General features: G+C 42.0%; 1 protein-coding gene across 1 annotated transcript in view; it reads right to left on the bottom strand.

The window, feature by feature from the left end:
- Positions 1–20,804, bottom strand: part of abca5 (ATP-binding cassette, sub-family A (ABC1), member 5) — a 118,649-nt gene that overhangs the window by 96,892 nt on the left and 953 nt on the right. Inside the window, exon 2 of the mRNA XM_021581043.2 lies at positions 10,057–10,238. Coding sequence (XP_021436718.2) covers positions 10,057–10,238 — 182 coding nt within the window. The remainder of the gene's footprint in view (positions 1–10,056; positions 10,239–20,804) is intronic.

The following is a 20,804-nucleotide window of genomic DNA, read 5'->3' on the forward strand; positions in this document are numbered from 1 at the left end:
GCCTTTAAATTGATTAACTTGGGTCAAACGTTTTGGGTAGCCTCACACAAGCTTCCCACAATAAGTTGGGTGAATTTTGGCCCATTCCTCCTGACAGAGGTGGTGTAACTTTTGCCACAACTTCGGAAGTATGCTTGGGGTCACTGTCCATTTGGAAGACCCATCTGCGACCAAGCTTTGACTTCCTGACTGATGTCTTGAGATGCTGCTACAATATATCCACATACTTTTCCTACCTCACGATGCCATCTATTTTGTGAAATGCACCAGTCCCTCCTGCAGCAAAGTACCCCAACAACATGATGCTGCCACCCCGTCCTTCATGGTTGGGATGGTGTTCTTTGGGTTGCAAGCCTTCCATTTTTCCTTCAAACATAACGATGGTCATTATGGCCAAACAGTTATATTTTTGTTTCATCAGACCAGAGGACATTTATCCAAAATGTACAATATTTGTCCCATGGGCAGTTGCAAACCGTAGTCTGGCTTTTTTATGGCGGTTTTGGAGCGGTGGCTTCTTCCTTGCTGAGTGACCTTTCAGGTTATGTCAATATAGGACTCGTTTTGCTGGGGATATAGATACTTTTATACCTGTTTCCTCCAGCATCTTCACAAGGTCTGTTGCTGTTCTGGGATCGATTTGCACTTTTCGCACCAAAGTATTTTCATCTCTAGGAGACAGAACGTGTCTCCTTCCTGAGCGGTATGACGGCTGCGTGGTCCCATGGTGTTTATACTTGCGTACTATTGTTTGTACAGATGAAAGTGGTACCTTCAGGCGTTTGGAAATTGCTCCCAAGGAGGTCTACATTTATTTTCTGCGGTATTGGTCAATTTCTTTTGATTTTCCAATGATGTCAAGCAAAGACGCACTGAGTTTGAAGGTAGGCCTTAAAATACATCCACAGGTACACCTGCAATTGACTCAAAATAAGTAAATTGTGAAAAGTGTATGTAAACTTCCGACTTCAACTGTATTTACCATATGATATGTTGACAGAAACCTTGTACCTTATCATAAGCAGACAATTGCAAATTATAAAATTCTTCCAATAGAAATAAAAAAAACAATTTACTTATGAATTTAACTTTAATTAAATGAGTTGACTCTTTACATGGGATAATTTCACTGAACAAAAAGGGAATATTGAATGATCCCCAATGATCCATCGCATCTCCCAAAAACATTTTCAACATGCATCTATAAAATGACAGTCTAGAAACTAAAGCTTTGGTTGTCTTCCTCAGGCTTCCATGTCTTCTCCCTGGACCTCCTCAATGTTCACCTCTTGAACATCCAGACTCTGAGACCTCATCTTCACAGTCACTTTCCAACCTTAAGGGTGGCTCGTTGTCAGGCTCAAAATGCCTCACATGGCCACCAATTGTTCAACCCTTGTATTGGTCAGCCTGTTGCGTTCTTTGGTGTGTGTGTGTGTTCCCAAACAAGGACCAGTTGTGCTCTGAGGCAGCTGATGTTGGTGGGATTTGGGGGATAATGGAGGCAACAGGGGAAAGAGCCTCAGATCCACAAAGTCCCTTCCACCAGGTGGCTGATGAGATATGTTGGCACGACTGCCATATTGCATCTTAATCCCAAAGCCCTTGCTTGGAAGTGTACTTCGCCAAACTGCCAAGAACCTTGCCCTCATCCAGGCCAAGGTGGCGAGACATGGTAGTGATGACACCATAGGCCTTGTTGATCTCTGCACCAGACAGGATGCTCTTGCCAGCATGCTTAGGGTGCAACATGTACGCTGCGGCGTGTATGGATTTCAGGCAGAAGTCTTCACACTTTTTGATATATTTCAGAACTGCAGTTTCCTCTGCTTGGAGCAACAGTGAAGTGGGCAGGGCAGTACGTGTTTCTTCTCTTACATCTGTAAGCAGAGTCTGAACATCAGACAGGATGGCATTGTCTTCCTCAATCCGTGCAATGGCTTTTACTATAGGTTTCAGGAGTTTCAGGCTGCTTACCACCCTCTCCAAAAATACATAATCCAGGAGGATCCTCTTGATGGGGCTGTCCATATCGGCAGATTGTGATATGGCCATTTCTTGGAAAGACTCCTTCCCCTCCAGGAGACATGACAACAACACCACCCCAATGGGTGTTGCTGGGCAGCTTCAATGTGGTGCTCTTATTCTTCTCCCTTTGCTTGGTGAGGTAGATTGCTGCTATAACTTGATGACCCTTCACATACCTAACCATTTCCTTGGCTCTCTTGTAGAGTGCATCCATTATTTTCAGTGCCATGATGTCCTTGAAGAGCAGATTCAATGCATGAGCAGCACAGCCAATGGGTGTGATGTGTGGGTAGGGCTCCACTTTAGACCAAGCAGTCTTCGTGTTCGCAGCATTGTCTGTCACCAGTGCAAATACCTTCTGTGGTCCAAGGTCATTGACTGCATTCAGCTCATCTGCAATGTAGAGACCGGTGTGTCTGTTGTCCCTTGTGTCCGTGCTCTTGTAGAATACTGGTTGAGGGGTGGAGATGTAGTTAATTATTCCCTGCCCACGAACATTCGACCACCCATCTGAGATGATTGCAATACAGTCTGCTTTCTCTATGATTTGCTTGACCTTTACTTGAACTCTGTATCCATAAAATGAGTAGATAAAGCATGTCTGGTTGGAGGGGTGTATGCTGGGCGAAGAACATTCAGAAATCTCTTCCAATACACATTGCCTGTGAGCATCAGAGGTGAACCAGTTGCATATACCATTCAAGCAAGACATTCATCAGCATTTCTCTGACTATGTTCCTCCATTGAGCAAAACAAAACTTCTGATTCCAGGAGGACCATGAGCTGTTCCTATCGATAAGGTGTCTGATTCATCATTTTCATCTTGAATAGAAATAGAGGGACTTTTGTCAGAGGTTGCTTGTTGTGAGAGCTGAGGGAACTTTATGTACTTGGCCAGATTATTCTGCATCTTTGTTGCATTCTTCACATATGATTTGGCACAGTATTTGCAAATGCACACTGTTTTCCTTCTACATTAACTGCAGTGAAATGTTTCCACACATCAGATACTGCCCGTGGCATTTTCCTGTAAAGATGAGAAAATAAATTGTAAAAATAAATAATACAATTCCATGTACAGATAAAAAGTTAAGCAGTTAGATGAAACAATTCCTTTGAAAGATACATGTTTTAAAATTAAACATGTATGGAAACAAGTGAATTAACAGTTTGCAGGCTCAAGCAAGCTAAAATGCACATGGTAGCAAAAACTAACCAGCAGAAATAGTTAACAAGTTAGAAATGATTTAAACACACTTTGCTGTAACCTATTATTTACCAGTTAACAAAAAAAACATACGTCATACAAAATATATTCACCCCACCAAGTATTGTAATCAAAACTTACCAGAAAACATGTAGTCCTTGGCTCAGACAGTGTAGTAGTGTGGGCTCAATAGCATCTCAATAGAGTGCAATATCTTGAGAATCAGCTGTACATGTGTTGGAAGAGAGCACTGTACATGTGATGGAAGAATGCACTGTGCATGCAGAGGGTTGCAATTCCATTGAATTGGGGATAGTTTAACCAAAATGCCACAAGACCTAGAATTGCCTGATGTGTATCCCGCAAAAAAAATGGTTCACTCTTATAAGTAAACTTTTTTGATGAATTTAAGCAAAATTCCCCAAATACCAGGGCTTAACTTCCCATGGAAAATTTCCGGAAATCTACCGACCCTTTGTAACCCTAGTTGTCAGGCAAATTGTTTATGGCCATCACATAATTTTTTTTCTTCTCACTTTTGGGTATGTCTATATTTAGGCAGAAATCTACATTTTGCCATTACATTCAAGTTCAGTTGTTAATAAACTTAATTACTTGCTTATCGTTAGTTTATAAATCTGTAATGAACAACTATTACAAAAAAAAACCACGTTTGATAAACACAGTTTCGCCAAAGGATAATCATTAGCGCTAAACTGGCATTGGTGCTTTGCTCCCAGACAAGCTTGGCATGGAGGTATGGAGCGTTACATAACACGCTTAATTTATTTGGTTGCATTTTAATAACCTTTAAAATGATTGCAGCCAGTCCAAGACGGATTATGACATTCAGCGAGCGGTTGATGTGGCCAGCATGATTAAAAAGCAGAGTCGACCACTTCGTTTTGACAGCACATGTGCAGTAGGAACTGTATGCTAAGTGTCAGCCTGCGTCCCGATATAGTGCAAAACGACAAAGGTACCATTTGGAACTCAACCCTAGTTATTCAACACTTTCTGACTTCCCTTATACAGCGACTTAATTTCCAGGAAGCCCCTCAAACACTGGCTACCCCGGGTGGAAAATATGAAATATGAAACCAGGAAATGCATTAATAATGCATTACAGCAATTTAGCAACTCCAAATGAAAAACGCATGGCCCTACAAAGAAGGAAAATAGAGGAAGGACTTAAAACAAAACAGAATATAACTATTGTAAAACAGATTGTGTATAATATGTATAAACTGAAGGTAGAAACCTAAGTGTTATTGTTTATTAGTTTACTCCAATTGGGGGAGGGATGGTAGGGTTTGCCGGGAAATAATAAATATATTTTTTAAAGTGTGTATATGCATGTATGTTTATGTATATATATGGGTATGTATGTATGTATGTATGTATGTATGTATGTATACATACATTCCAAAAATATATGGGGTACTGGAAATGATGCAGACAATTAAATTGATGGAAGCAACAATCCAAAATATTAAAGCTGATTCAACCCCCCCCCCCAAAAAAAAAAATACATATAAAATAATACAAAAGAAAGAAAATGCACAAAAAAAAAAGAGGAAAAAGTTTCTTATTTTGTTCAATTCCAAATAAAAATTGTGGAGACCAGCTGAGTTGCGAAGCAGAAGGCAGTCATATTTTCACTGGTCACAACTAGGGATGTACGATATTTTGTTTTTATTTAACCAGGTAGGCCAGTTGAGGACAAGTTATCATTTACAACTGCGACCTGGCCAAGATAAAGCAAAGCAGTGCGACAAAAACAACAGAGTTACACATGGGATAAACAAACGTACAGTCAATAACACAATAGAAAAATCTGTATACAGTGTGTGCAAATGAAGTAAGGTGGTAAGGCAATAAATAGGCCATAGTTGAAGTAATTACAATTTAGCAATTAATACTGGAGTGTGCAGATGGGGATGTGCAAGTAGAAATATTGGTGTGCAAAAGGGCAGAAAAACAAATATGGGGATGAGGTAGTTGTTGGATGGGCTATTTACAGATGGGCTTTTTACAGCTGCAGCATTTGGTAAACTCCTCTGACAGCTGATGCTTAAAGTTAGTGAGGGAGATAAGTCTCCAACTTCAGTGATTTTTTCCATTCGTTCCAGTCATTGGCAGCAGAGAACTGGAGGGAAAGGCGGACAAAGGAGGTGTTGGCTTTGGGGATGACCAGTGGAGCGCATGCTACGGGTGGGTGCTGCTATGGTGACCAGTAAGGTGAGATAAGGCGGAGCTTTACAGAGCAAAGACTTATAGATGACCTGGAGCCAGTGGGTTTGGCAATGAATATGTAGCGTAGACCAGCCAACGAGAGCATACAGGTCACAGTGGTAGGTAGTATATGGGGCTTTGGTGACAAATCGGATGGCACTGTGATAAACTGCATCCAATTTGATGAGTAGAGTGTTGGAGGCTATTTTGTAAATAACTTCACCGATGTCAAGGATCGGTAGGATAGTCAGTTTTACACGGGTATGTTTGGCAGCATGAGTGAAGGTGGCTTTGTTGAGAAATAGGAAGCCGATTCTAGATTGAATTTTGGATTGGAGATGCTTAATGTGAATCTGGGAGGAGAGTTTACAGTCTAGCCAGACACCTAGGTATTTATAGTTGTCCACATATTCTAAGTCAGGACCGTCCAGAGTAGTGATACTAGGTCGGGCGGGTGGAAGCGGGCAGCGATCGTTTGAAGAGCATGCATTTCGTTTTATTAGCATTTAAGAGCAGTTGGAGGCCACGGAAGGAGAGTTATATGGCATTGAAGTTCATTTGGAAATTTGTTAACAGTGTCCAAAGAAGGGCCAGATGTATACAGAATGGTGTCGTCTGCGTAAAGGTGGATCAAAGAATCACCCGCAGCAAAAGCGACATCATTGATATATATACATACAGAAAAAAAGAGTCGGCCCGAGAATTGAACACTGTGGCACCCCCATAGACTGCCAGAGGTCCGGACAACAAGCCCTCCGAGTTGACACACTGAACTCTGAGAAGTAGTTAGTGAACCCGGCGAGGCAGATATATTGGTGAACATATCGGAATCGGCCAATATTAGCTAAAAATGCCGGTATCGGACGATGTCTAGTTTAACGACCGATGTGCAAAACCGATGTCAAAGCTGACGTGCATACCTATATAACGAAGATACATGACATAATGACGCCACGTAAAATGTTACTCTATACATGCAACACAGCATTCCTAAACTAGCCCACAATGTCTGCTGTGCGGATCTAACAGTCAACAAGTCAAGCAGTCATTTGAAAGAGTAACAAAATTTCAGTGAGACAACTCAAAGGTGAAATCCATTAAAGCAAAGATAATGGAATTCATTGCCCTTGACAATCAACCGTTCTCTGTTGTGGGTGATGATGGCATTCGCCGACTGGTCGAGCACCAGGTAACACTACCAAGTGCGCTATTTTTCCGATGTTGCCCTACCGGAGTTACACAGTAATACCGTCACTGCTATTAGCTTCACGACATACATACTATGGAATGCCGTTAGGGTCTTTGCATGTCAAAAAATATACAGTAGCACTGTCAAAGCTGTACAAAAAAAGTCAGCACGATGTGTTTACAATACCGCATTGCTAATAAAGCATCATTTGTTCAACTTCTGGAGTAGCCTGAAAACAATAACCAGTAAAAAACTGCAGTCATTTTCATTGTTCTTAGCAATGATTTAGGAATCCTTGTGAGTAAGTATTAGCTATGTTGCCACTTGTTGTTCGCCTATTGAAATTGAACTTCAGTTCATGAAAATAAATAGCTAGCCAGTTACTTAACCCTGTTGGCCAAAGCTAACGTTATAAGCAGCCAGCTAAGAATTAGGCACAATAGTGGAATTTGCGTTTGCCTTCAAAATAAAGTAATTGACAGTGATGCAATTGAATACAAATAGTTGAATTATGCCATACTTTTATTTTGAAGGCTAACCAAAGTCTACTATTGTGGCTAAACCTTATTGTGGCTAGCTTCACATACATGGGTCCGACCACCATTAATCAAAGAACTGGTTATTTTAGACAATGACACCTAGCTATATAGTTAGCTTGCTAACTACAGCTACTGAAACAGATGTCGTTTTGCTATGTTTTTGGGGAAGAACATTGTTTGCATCCATGCGCTAGCTAGCGCATGACGAGCACTGTAGGTGCACGAGACTTTACCAGCATCATAGCATACGCATCGATGAATCGTTGTGACACATGAAATACGATTGAGTGTAATCAATGTGTAATAACTACGTAAAAAATATGTAAATGCGTTAAATTATTATGTGACGAGCAGTCATATTCAGGTCCTGATTGGTCAACAAACTTATTTGACACGTTAAATAGTATATATTTTTGACACACAAAGACGCAAACGGCATTCTATAGAAATCCTGGTTTAGAATGAAACGACTGAACAAATTAACAACGAAACAGCACAGCAAGTAAGTGAAAGAAATAGGTTTTGATGTTTTACTGGTAATGGGAACATAAGTAAATGCCAAGAGAATAACTTTTTGATCAATGTGGTGTGTGTAACCTTTATTTAACTAGGCATGTCAGTTTTAAGAACAAATTATTATTTACAATGAGGGCCTACCCCGGTCAAACCCGGACGACTCTGGGCCAATTGTACGCCGCCCTATGGGGCTCCCAATCACAGCTGGATGTGATACAGCCTGGATTCGAACCAGACTGTAGTGACGCCTCTTGCACTGAGATGCAGTGCCTTAGACCGCTGCGTCCATGTGTGAACTATAAACTGTACAAGAATGCTTAAAAGGCCGCTAAAATATTGGTTATCTGTATCGTTTTTTGGGGGGCAAGGAAAATATTGGATATCGGTATCGGCCAAAAAGGTCACACTAGTCACAACAAGTTTAACTTCTTTGGGACTGGGGGGCAGTATTGAGTAGCTTGGATAATAAGGTGCCCAGAGAAAATTGCCTCTTACTCAGGCCCAAAAGCTAGAATATGCGTATAATTAATATATTTGGATAGAAAACACTCTGAAGTTTCTAAAACTGTTTGAATGAGGTCTGTGAGTATAACAGAACTCATATGGCAGGCAAAAACCTGAGAAGGAAGTGGGAAATCTGAGGTTTGTAGTTTTTCAAGCCATTGCCTATCGAATATACAATGTCTATGGGGTCATATTGCACTTCCTAAGGCTTCCACTAGATGTCAACAGTCTTTAGAACCTTGTTTGAGGCTTCTACTGTGAAGCGGGGCTGAATGAGAGCTGTTTCAACCAGGTGTCTGGCAGAGTGCCATGAGCTCAGTCTCGTGGTAGCCCATGAGTTAGCTGCGTTCCATTGCATTTCTAAAGACAAAGGAATTGTCCGGTTGAAACATTATTGAAGATTTATGATAAAAACATCCTAAAGATTGATTATATACATCGTTTGACATGTTTCTACGAACTGCAATATAACATTTTGGACTTTTCGCCTGGACTTGCCCGCGCCTCGTGAGTTTGGATTTCTGAACTAAACGTGCAAACAAAAAGGAGGTATTTGGACATAAATTATGGACTTTATCAAACAAAACAAACATTTATTGTGGAACTGGGATTCCTGGGAGTGCATTCTGATGAAGATCATCTTAGGTAAGTGAATATTTACAATTCTATTTCTGACTTTTTGACACCTCTCCTTCTTTGGAAAATGGCTGATGTTTTTCTGTGGCTAGGTGCTGACATAAACATAATCGCAAGGTGTGCTTTCGCCGTAAAGCCTTTTTGAAATCTGACACAGCGGTTGCATTAAGGAGAAGTTTATCTATATTTCCATACATAAGACTTGTATCTTTTATCAATGTTTATTATGAGTATTTCTGTCATTTGATGTGGCTCTCTGCACTTTCACCTGATGTTTGTTTGAGACAATGCATTTCTGATCATAAAACACCAATTTCAAAAGAGGTTTTTGGACATAAAGATTAACTTTATCGAACAAAACACACATTTATTGTGTAACATGAAGTCCTGTGAGTGCCACCTGATGAAGATCATCAAAGGTTAGTGATTAATTTAATCGCTATTTCTGACTTTTGTGAGGGCTCTCCTTGGCTGGAAAATGGCTTTATGGTTCTCTGTGACTAGGTGCTGACCTAACGTAATCGCTTGGTGTGTTTTCGCCGTAAAGCCTATTTGAAATCGAACACTGGCTGGATTTAAAAGAAGTTTATCTTTAAAATGATGTAAAATACTTGTATGTTTGAGGAATTTTAATTATGGGATTTCTGTTGTTTTGAATTTGGCGCCCTGCAATTTCACTGGCTGTTGGCGAGGCTAGCGTGCATCCCACATATCCCAGAGAAGTTAAAGCTTGCGGGCGGGTGGGCACAATAAAATGCTAGAGCCAAAATGCTCTGGAGGGAGGTAAAACAAGAGAAAGGAAGGTACATGTGACTGACCATGTCAGTGCACTCCTAGCCCTAAGGGAGTAGTATGAACCTGATTGAGTGGCGTACGTAGGCTATAAAACACCACATACAAATCAGCCTTCAGCAGGCTGCAGTAGTATTACCTAACTAAGCCTTATAGTCCTAATGGGGGCAGCCTAAAGTGTGGTGTGAATATTATCATAGAATTGAATGAGACTTTTGTACTACCATTCTCCTGGCAGAAGGAAATGATGATGGCAGCATGGGTTAGATACAGATGAGTTATATAGTTAACTATACAGCTAGCTACATTTCTCAGATGCAAAACATAATAGGCTTTATCTGTGTCCGTGAAACTGCCCCAAAGTGATTCAAATCAGGCAGACAAAGGACAAGGTGCAGCAAGTAACCCACCTGCAGACTTTGTTGTTTAGTCCTCCATTTGATGAGAAGATTCTTGTAAAGCAGGCTTTTCGTTTGATGCCAGACTCCGGCATCTCTTCTGATTATGTTGGGCTGCATACTAACGTTACTACCAGCATGCTTCAACTGTCTGGGGCATGAATGAGGACGTTCTCCACAGCTGGGCGCAATAGCTGCAAAACAAGAAATAAAGCATCCTCCTTGTTTTGAGCAACTTTTTTTAGATGGCTCACTAACTACTAGATTGATAAATTATTGGCATTAATTTGATGATGGAAGGGATCTCAAGGGAAGTAGCTAGCTAGCTGGCTGGCTAGCTAAATTATTAACGCATGGGTCAATAATTTAAGCAAGCAAGGCTAATTGGGCGATTCCATGACAGCAGAAAATATTTTTGGCATCTCAGATTGTTCTTGAAATTCTCACATTTAAACTTCATTGGGAGGAAAGATGTTTAACATGTTTTTTACATTTGTATCACAAATCATTTTGTAGAAAATCAAGATGAAATTAGCCATTTTAGGCCATATATAGACCTATACATGCCTCCTGCAAGACCATATGATCTGTGAACCTTACATGATACAGATATCATCTTGGTGTCAATATACAGTGGGGCAAAAAAAGTATTTAGTCAGCCACCAATTGTGCAAGTTCTCCCACTTAAAAAGATGAGGCCTGTAATTTTCATCATAGGTACACTTCAACTATGGCAGACAAAATTTGAAAACAAAATCCAGAAAATCACATTGTAGGATTTTTAATGGATTTATTTGCAAATTATGGTGGAATTATAGCACTGCTGCGCCTTCTTCACAACGCTGTCTGTGTGGGTGGACCAATTCAGTTTGTCTGTGATGTGTACGCCGAGGAACTTATAACGTACTACCCTCTTTTATTTTTTTATTTTACCTTTATTTAACTAGGCAAGTCAGTTAAGAACAAATTCGTATTTTCAATGACGGCCTAGGAACAGTGGGTTAACTGCCTTGTTCAGGGGCAGAACGACAGATTTTTACCATGTCAGCTCGGGGGTTTGAACTTGCAACCTTCCGGTTACTAGTCCACTAGGCTACCCTGTCGCCCCCCTCTCCACTACTGTCCCGTCGATGTGGATAGGGGGGTGCTCCCTCTGTTGTTTCCTGAAGTCCAATCATCTCCTTTGTTTTGTTGACGTTGAGTATGAGTGTGAGGTTATTTTCCTGACACCACACTCCGAGGGCCCTCACCTCCTCCCTGTAGGCCGTCTCGTCGTTGTTGGTAATCAAGCCTACCACTGTAGTGTCCTCCGCAAACTTGCTGATTGAGTTGGAGGCGTGCATGGCCATGCAGTCATGGGTGAACAGGGAGTACAGGAGAGGGCTCAGAACGCACCCTTGTGGGGCCCCAGTGTTGAGGGTCAGCTGGGTGGAGATGTTGTTACCTACCCTCACCACCTGGGAGCAGCCCGTCAGGAAGTCCAGTACCCAGTTGCACAGGGCGGGGTCGAGACCCAGGGTCTCAAGCTTGATGACGAGTTTGGAGGGTACTATGGTGTTGAATGCTGAGCTGTAGTAGATTAACAGCATTCTCACATAGGTATTCCTCTTGTCCAGATGGGTTAGGGCAGTGTGCAGTGTGGTTGCATCGTCTGTGGACCTAAAGAGATCTTCTGTTGAATCTGACAATTCATCTTAATGGTTGTACAGTCGTCTCAAATAAAACTATGAAGGACCTCAGCGTTACTCTGGACCCTGATCTCTCTTTTGAAGAACATAGCAAGACTGTTTCAAGGACAGCTTTTTCCCATCTACGTAACACTGCAAAAATCTGAAACTTTCTGTCCAAAAATGCAGAAAAATGAATCCATGCTTTTGTCACTTCAGTTAGTGCTAAATACGGCTGCTAGAATCCTGACTAAAACCCCAAAATGTGATCATATTACTCCAATGCTAGCCTCCCTACACTGGCTTCCTGTCAAGGCAAGGGCTGATTTCAAGGTTTTACTGCTAACCTACAAAGCATTACATGGGCTTGCTCTTACCTATCTCTCTGATTTGGTCCTGCCGTACATACCTACACGTACGCTACGGTCACAAGACGCAGGCCTCCTAATTGTCCCTAGAATTTCTAAGCAAACAGCTGGAGGCAGGGCTTTCTCCTATAGAGCTCCAACCTTTAAGTCTTTAAGACTCATCTCTTCAGTGGGTCATATGATTGAGTGTAGTCTGGCCCAGGAGTGTGAAGGTGAATGGAAAGGCTCTGGAGCAACGAACCACCCTTGCTGTCTCTGCCTGGCCGGTTCCCCTCTTTCCACTGGGATTCTCTGCCTCTAACCCTATTACAGGGGCTGAGTCACTGGCTGACTAGGGCTCTTTCATTCCGTCCCTAGGCGGGGTGCGTCACTTGAGTGGGTTGAGACACTCAACCCACTCTTCCTGTCTGGGTTGGCGCCCCCCCCCCCCCCCCCCTTGGGTTGTGCCGTGGCGGAGATCTTTGTGGGCTAAACTCAGCCTTGTTGGTGTCCTGTGTGAATTTAAGTATGCTCTCTCTAATTCTCTCTTTCTTTCTCTCTCTCGGAGGATCTGAGCCCTAGGACCATTTATTTATTTATTTTACCTTTATTTAACTAGGCAAGTCATTTAAGAACAAATTCTTATTTTCAATGACGGCCTATTTTCTGCCTGTTCTGGGGCAGAACGACAGCCTTGTCAGCTCGGGGGTTTGAACTTGCAACCTTCCGGTTACTAGTCCAACGCACTAGGCTACCCTGCCGACCATGCCTCAGGACTACCTGACATGATGACTCCTTGCTATCCCCAGTCCACCTGGCCGTGCTGCTGCTCCAGTTTCAACTGTTCTGCCTGTGATTATTATTATTTGACCATGCTGGTCATTTATGAACATTTGAACATCTTGACCATGTTCTGTTATAATCTCCACCCGGCACAGCCAGAAGAGTACTGGCCACCCCACATAGCCTGGTTCCTCTCTAGGTTTCTTCCTAGGTTTTGGCCTTTCTAGGGAGTTTTTCCTAGCCACCGTGCTTCTACACCTGCATTGCTTGCTGTTTGGGGTTTTAGGCTGGGTTTCTGTACAGCACTTTGAGATATCAGCTGATGTACGAAGGGGTATACAAATAAATTTGATTTGATTGGGGCGGTAAGCAAATTGGAGTGGGTCTAGAGTGGAGGTGATATGGTCCTTGACTAATCTCTCAAAGCACTTCATGATGACGGAAGTGAGTGCTACGGGGCGGTAGTCATTAAGCTCAGTTACCTTAGCTTTCTTGGGAACAGGAACAATGGTGGCCCTCTTGAAGCATGTGGGAACAGCAGACTGGAATAAAGGCTTGATTGAATATGTCCGTAAACACACCAGCCAACTGGTCTGTGCATGCTCTGAGGACGCGGCTGGGGATGCTGTCTGGGCCTGCAGCCTTGCGAGGGTTAACACGTTTAAAATGTTTTACTCACGTCGGCTGCAGTGAAGGAGAGCCCGCAGGTTTTGGTAGTGGGCCTTGTCAGTGGCACTGTATTGTCCTCAAAGCAAGCAAAAAAGTTATTTAGTCTGTCTGGGAGCAAGACATCGTGGTCCGGACGGGGCTGGTTTTCTTTTTGTAATCCGTGATTGACTGTAGACCCTGCCACACTGTTACACTGTATGTATTCGGTCATGTTTCCGGTCACCTTGCCCTGGTTAAAAGCAGTGGTTCGCGCTTTCAGTTTCGTGCGAATGCTGCCCTCAATCCACAGTTTCTGGTTTGGGAATGTTTTAATCGTTGCTGTGGGTATAGCATCGCCGATGCACTTTCTAATGAAACGCTCACCGAATCAGCGTATTCCTAAATGTTGTTGTTGGACGCAATGCGGAACATATCCCAATCCACGTGATTGAAGCAGTCTTGAAGCGTGGAATCAGATTGGTCGGACCAGCATTGAACAGACCCAAGCGCTGGAGCTTCTTGTTTTAGTTTCTGTCTGTAGGCTGGAAGCAACAAAATAGAGTCGTGGTCAGCTTTTCCGAAAGGAGGGCCTTATATGCATCGCGGAAGTTAGAATAACAATGATCCAGGGTTTTACCAGCCCTGGTAGCACAATCGATATGCTGATACAATTTAGGGAGTCTTGTTTTCAGATTAGCCTTGTTAAAATCCCCAGCTACAATGAATGCAGCCTCAGGATATGTGGTTTCCAGTTTACATAGAGTCAAATAAAGTTAGTTCAGGGCCATCGATGAGTCAGCTTGGGGGGAATATATACGGCTGTGATTATAATCGAAGAGAATTCTCTTGGTAGATAATGCGGTCGACATTTGATTGTGAGGAATTCTAAGTCAGGTGAACAGAAGGACTTGAGTTCCTGTATGTTGTTATGATCACACCATGTCTCGTTAATCATAAGGCATACCCTCGCGCCCCTCTTCTTACCAGAAAGACTCTTGTTTCTGTCAGCGCGATGCGTGAAGAAACCAGCTGGCTGCACCGACTCTGTTAGCGTCTCTCGAGTGAGCCATGTTTCCGTGAAGCAAAGAACGTTACAGTCTCTGATGTCTCTCTGGAATGCTACCCTTGCTCGGATTTCATCAACCTTGTTGTCAAGAGACTGGACATAGGCGAGTAGTATGCTAGGGAGTGGTGCACGATGTGCCCATCTCCGGAGCCTGACCAGAAGATCGCTTTGTTTGCCCCTTTTACGGCGTCGTTTAGGGACGCCGGCTGGGATCCGATCCATTGTCCTGGGTGGAAGGCAAAACACAGGATCCGCTTCGGGAAAGTCATATTCCTGTTCGTAATGATGGTGAGTTAACGTTGCTCTTATATTCAGTAGTTCCTCCCGACTGTATGTAATGAAACCTAGATTACCTGGGGTACCAATGTAAGAAATAACACGTAAAAAAACACGAAGCGATGCGGCCATCTCTGTCGGCGCCGGATATGTATTTGGATTCATATGTATTAATTAAGGATTCATCTGTGAGGCCATGTGCTAAACAGAGTGAATCGTTAAGTAAACATCAAAGATTTCAAGATTAAAAGTGGTAAAAATAGTTGCCTACAATAAGGAAAAACTCCAGGTAAAAATACACTATCTAGTCCTTGGCGTATATCCTAACCTGACTTTGATGCAGGGCATGTTGTTCTTCACATTACTGCCTCTGTTTAACACACACTAAGTCAAATAAAATCTAAGTTTGTCATAAGCAGAGGATACAGAAGGTGTAAATGGTAAAGTGAAATGGTTACTTGCATAGTAACAATATCAAGAGGAGAAAGTGTCCAGATTTAAAATGTTTAATTATTTGATGACGCTTTCCCGACACACTTGTCTAAATTGATGGGTCATGTGAAGGAAATGCTAAAACCAACCCGAGCCACATGTAGCTAAGTGGATGGGTAACTATTGTCTAGACATGTACACGTGTTCATGAAATACGATAGATAGCCGTAATCACCCCTAGTCACACCTTTCTAACTTGATGGGTCATGCAATCATCTGGTGAAGTGCAGCCTTTTGTTTAGACATGTTCTTCTGACATTGCCCATAATAATATTGAGATATTTCTTAATTCCATTCTTTAACTTTTAGATGTGTGTATTGTTGTGAATTGTTAGATACTAGGGCACTGTTGGAGCTAGGAACACAAGCATTTCGATACACCCGCAATGGTCAAGTTTGCGGACGACACTACAGTGGTATGCTTGATTACCAACAACGACGAGACGGCCTACAGGGAGGAGGTGAGGGCCCTCGGAGTGTGGTGTCAGGAAAATAACCTCACACTCAACGTCAACAAAACAAAGCAGATGATTGTGGACTTCAGGAAACAGCAGAAGGAGCACCCCCCTCCACATCGACGGGACAGTAGTGGAGAGGGTAGTAAGTTAAGTTCCTCGGCGTACCCATCACAGACAAACTGAAATGGTCCACCCACACAGACAGCGTTGTGAAAAAGGCGCAGCAGTGCCTCTTCAACCTCAGGAAGCTGAAGAAATTTGGCTTGTCACCAAAAGCACTCACAAACTTTTACAGATGCACAATCGAGAGCATCCTGTCGGGTTGTATCACCGCCTGGTAAGGCAACTGCTCCGCCCACAACCGTAAGGCTCTCCAGATGGTAGTGAGGTATGCACAACGCATAATCGGGGGCAAACTACCTGCCCTCCAGGACACCTACACCATCCGATGTCACAGGAAGGCCATAAAGATCATCAAGGACAACAACCACCTGAGCGAGCCACTGCCTGTTCACCCCGCTATCATCCAGAAGGCGAGCTCAGTACAGGTACATCAAAGCAGGGACCGAGAGACTGAAAAACAGCTATCTCAAGGCCATCAGACTGTTAAACAGCCACCACTAACATTGAGTGGCTGCTGCCAACATACTGACTCAACTCCAGCCACTTTAATAATGGAAATTGATGTCAAAATGTATCACTAGCCACTTTAAACAATGCCACTTAATATAAATGTTTACATACCCTACATTACTCATCTCATATGTATATACTGTACTCATTTAAACTGCTACATCTTGCCATCTTTATGTAATACATGCATCACTAGCCTCTTAAAACAATGCCACTTGTATATGTTTATATATCCTACATTACTCATCTCATATGTATATACTGTACTCTATACCATCTACTGCATCTTGCCTATGCCGTTCTGTGCCAGCACTCATTCATATATCTTTATCCCTTTATACTTGTGTGTATAAGGTAGTAGTTGTGGAATTGTTAGGTTAGATTACTTGTTGGTTATTACTAGAGTTCGACCGATTAATTAGGGCCGATTTCAAGTTTTCATAACAATCGGAAATCTGTATTTTTTTTTTACACATTTATTTCATCTTAATTTAACTAGGCAAGTCAGTTAAGAACACATTCTTATTTTCAATGACGGCCTAGGAACGGTGGGTTAACTGCCTCGTTCAGGGGCAGAAAGATAGATTTTCACCTTGTCAGCTCGGGGAATCCAATCTTGCAACCTTACAGTTAACTAGTCCAACGCAATAACGACCTGCCTCTCTCTCGTTGCACTCCACAAGGAGACTGCCTGTTACGTAAATGCAGTAAGCCAGGGTAAGTTGTTAGCTAGCATTAAACTTATCTTATAAAAAAATCAATCATAATCACTAGTTAACTACACATGGTTGATGATATTATTAGATATTATCTAGCGTGTCCTGTGTTGCATATAATCTGACTGAGCATACAAGTATCTGACTGAGCGGTGGTAGGCAGAAGCAGGCACGTAAACATTCATTCAAACAGCACTTTCGTGTGTTTTGCCAGCAGCTCTTCCTTGTGAGTCAAGCATTGCGCTGTTTATGACTTCAAACCTATCAACTCCCGAGATGAGGCTGATGTGACCTGGTGTGACTGAAGTGAAATGGCTGGCTAGTTAGCGCGCGCTAATAGCGTTTCAAACTTCACTTGCTCTGAGCCTTGGGGTGGTTGTTTCCCTTGCTCTGCATGGGTAACGCTTCGATGTGGTGGCTGTTGTCGTTGTGTTGCTGGTTCGAGCCCAGGGAGGAGCGAGGAGAGGGACGGAAGCTATACTGTTACACTGGCAATCCTAAAGTGACTATAAGAACATCCAATAGTCAAAGGTTAATGAAATACAAATGATATAGAGGGAAATAGTCCTATAATAACTACAACCTAAAACGTCTTACCTGGGAATATTGAAGACTCATGTTAAAAGGAACCACCAGCTTTCATATGTTCTCATGTTCTGAGCAAGAAACTGAAACGTTAGCTTTCTTACATAGCAAATATTGCACTTTTACGTTCTTCTCCAACACTTTGTTTTTGCATTATTTAAACCAAATTGAACATGTTTCATTATCTACTTGAGGCTAAATTGATTTTATTGATGTATTATATTAAGTGAAAGTGTTAATTCAGTAGTGTTGCAATTGTCATTATAAACAAATATATATATTTTTTTTATTTAAATCGGCCGATTAAATCGGTATCGGCCGTTTTGGTCCTCCAATAAATCGGTATCGGTATTGAAAAATCATAATAGGTCGACCTCTAGTTATTACTGCATTGACGGAACTTGAAGCACAAGCATTTCGCTACACTTGCATTAACATCTTCTAACCATGTGTGACAAATAAAATTTGATTTAAAGAGATAAGTGGGGCTAACACGGAACCGAAACTGTTTGTGCGTGTGCGCCATCGTTCATAAATGTATTTTGTCCCACTACACCAAACACGATCACGACATGCCGATTAAAAAATCAAAACAAACTCTGAACCAATGACATTAATTTGGGGACAGGTCGAAAAGCATTAAAAATGTATGGCAATTTAGCTAGTTAGCTTGCACTTGCTAGCTAATTTGTCCTATTTAGCTAGCTTGCAGTTGCTAGCTAATAGGTCATGGGATATAAACATTGAGTTGTTATTTTACCTGAAATGCACAAGGTCTTCTACTCCGACAATTAATCCACACATAAAACGGCCAACCGAATCATTTCTAGTCAATTCTCCTCCTTCCAGGCTTTTTCATCTTTGAACTTATATGGTGATTGGCATCTACACTTTTACCACGACAACCGGTAAAACATTTTTATCTTTCAATCACCCACGTGGGTATAACCAATGAGGAGATGTCACGTGGGTATCTGCTTCTATAAACAAATGAGGAGATGGAAGAGGCAGGACTTTCAGCGCAATCTGCGTCAGAAATAGAAAGGAGTTCTATTTTAGCTCCTGGCATTGTAGACGCTCGTTGGTGCACGCGAGCAGTGAGGGTGCAATAATTGAATAACATGGATTTCTAAATGTATTTTGTGACGCTCGCGCACGCGATGTGTCCGGTTTGGTCAGCAAGTAAGGCTTAAGAGGGTGTGAACGATGCTGAATGGGTGTAGACAAGGAAGAGTTCTCCAGTAGGTGTACCAAAACATTCATGGGCCATTTTCTCAAATGTGGTGTTAAAAAATTATATCAACTTTTAAAGCAGAATTACTTTCCCATTGAGAAACAATCTACTTTTATCCTACGTAAAAACACAATTTCAAATGCTGCTACATAAGACCGAATCGAGTCGATGGCCACATTTTAGAGCACACTAAGGAGTAGCTATAATGGAATGACACCAACATGCTGTCTGTATCATGTAACGTTATCAGTGGAGGCACCTCAGAGGAAGGGGAGGACCATCCTCATTTTGCAAAGGTCTACATTAGCCTCCACAGCATCTGTAGGGTAGCACCATGGTATAGCTGGAAGAAAGCTATCTTCCGTCTTCCTCTGGGTACATTGACTTCACTACAAAACCTAGGAGGCTCATGGTTCTCACCCCCTTCCATAGACTTACACAGTAATTATGACAACTTCCGGAGGACATCCTCCAACCTATCAGAGCTCTTGCAGCATGGACTGACACGTTGTCCACCCAATCAAAGAATCAGATCAGTCAGTAGCTCAATCAGTAGTTGACTCAGAGGGCGGCAGGGTAGCCTAGTGGTTAGAGCATAACCGAAAGGTTGCAAGTTCAAATCCCCGAGCTGACAAGGTACAAAATCTGTCGTTCTGCCCCTGAACAGGCAGTTAACCCACTGTTCCTAGGCCGTCATTGAAAATAAGAATTTGTTCTTAACTGACTTGCCTAGTAAAATAAAGGTAAAAAAATATATATATAAAAAAAAAAGAGACAATAGTTGAACAGTTAAATTAATTTGTGAAGGAGAAGAGCAATTTTTTTCACTTTCAGTTTCACAGCTAGTTTAGCCTGCTCAAACAGAGGGATGCTATGTTAGCTAGCTGGCTATGACTATCCAACACAACACTGAAACTCTTTCAAGTCAAGGTAAGCTTTTGGTTTGACCAATTTATTGCCACCAGGGCCCACCGGTGTAACTGCTTACTGACTGTACACTAATGTAACTGCATGATTGTAGAGGGTTTACTAACTTGTTAGTTCTGTTAGCTATGCTGACTATGACGTTACTTTAGCAAATATTGTGAGAACAATGGAGGCTGTGTGCAGCGGTTTGGCTTGGAAAGGTTTTTTCGCCTGGTCACATACAGCTGATGTGTTGTGCATCCACCAGTGAAGAGGTGAGAGGAGGAGAGTGCATAGATAAAAAGAATAGAACATGGCTGCTATGAAAGTGAACAGTGTTTACACGTGATCACTGCTTGCGATTACTGCTGCTCTTTAATTACTTGATACTTTTCTTTCTTATTATTTTAAACTGCATTGTTGGTTAGGGGCTCGTTAGTAAACATTTCACTGTAAGGTCTACAGACCTGTTGTATTCGGCACTGATTCTGATTCTATTGAAAAATGTTTCTTAAACGGATGCAAACGGAACAAAACAGGGATAAAAAAAAAATTGCCTGAATTTGTCCAATCGTTTGCAACTGTTGGACTAATGATTACACCCTATATCAGCTTGATGCAGGCAAGAGTGTGCAAGGTGGTACTGAATGTCACCATCAGTCCATATGTCAAGGGCTGTCACTTCAAATTTGTCTCTAGACCTGTGCGCCTACGTTGTAAATTTTAATTCATAGGCTAGGTTGTAGCAACCTCATGATAGGTATAGGGAAAATGTTAGTATCATGTAGTAGTCTAAACCTATCGCTGTTACATTGAACAGGGTGAATGGAATATGGATGACAGTCATCCAATATGCTTTAATAAAAATAAGGTCATGCTCATGAAAAAACATCGTCTTCCCTCATCTTAAATGGCACTGACCGCAACTGAGCGTTATTGTTCACCGATT

This window comes from Oncorhynchus mykiss, chromosome 23, assembly GCF_013265735.2.
Source record: "Oncorhynchus mykiss isolate Arlee chromosome 23, USDA_OmykA_1.1, whole genome shotgun sequence".
Taxonomy (NCBI): domain Eukaryota; kingdom Metazoa; phylum Chordata; class Actinopteri; order Salmoniformes; family Salmonidae; genus Oncorhynchus; species Oncorhynchus mykiss.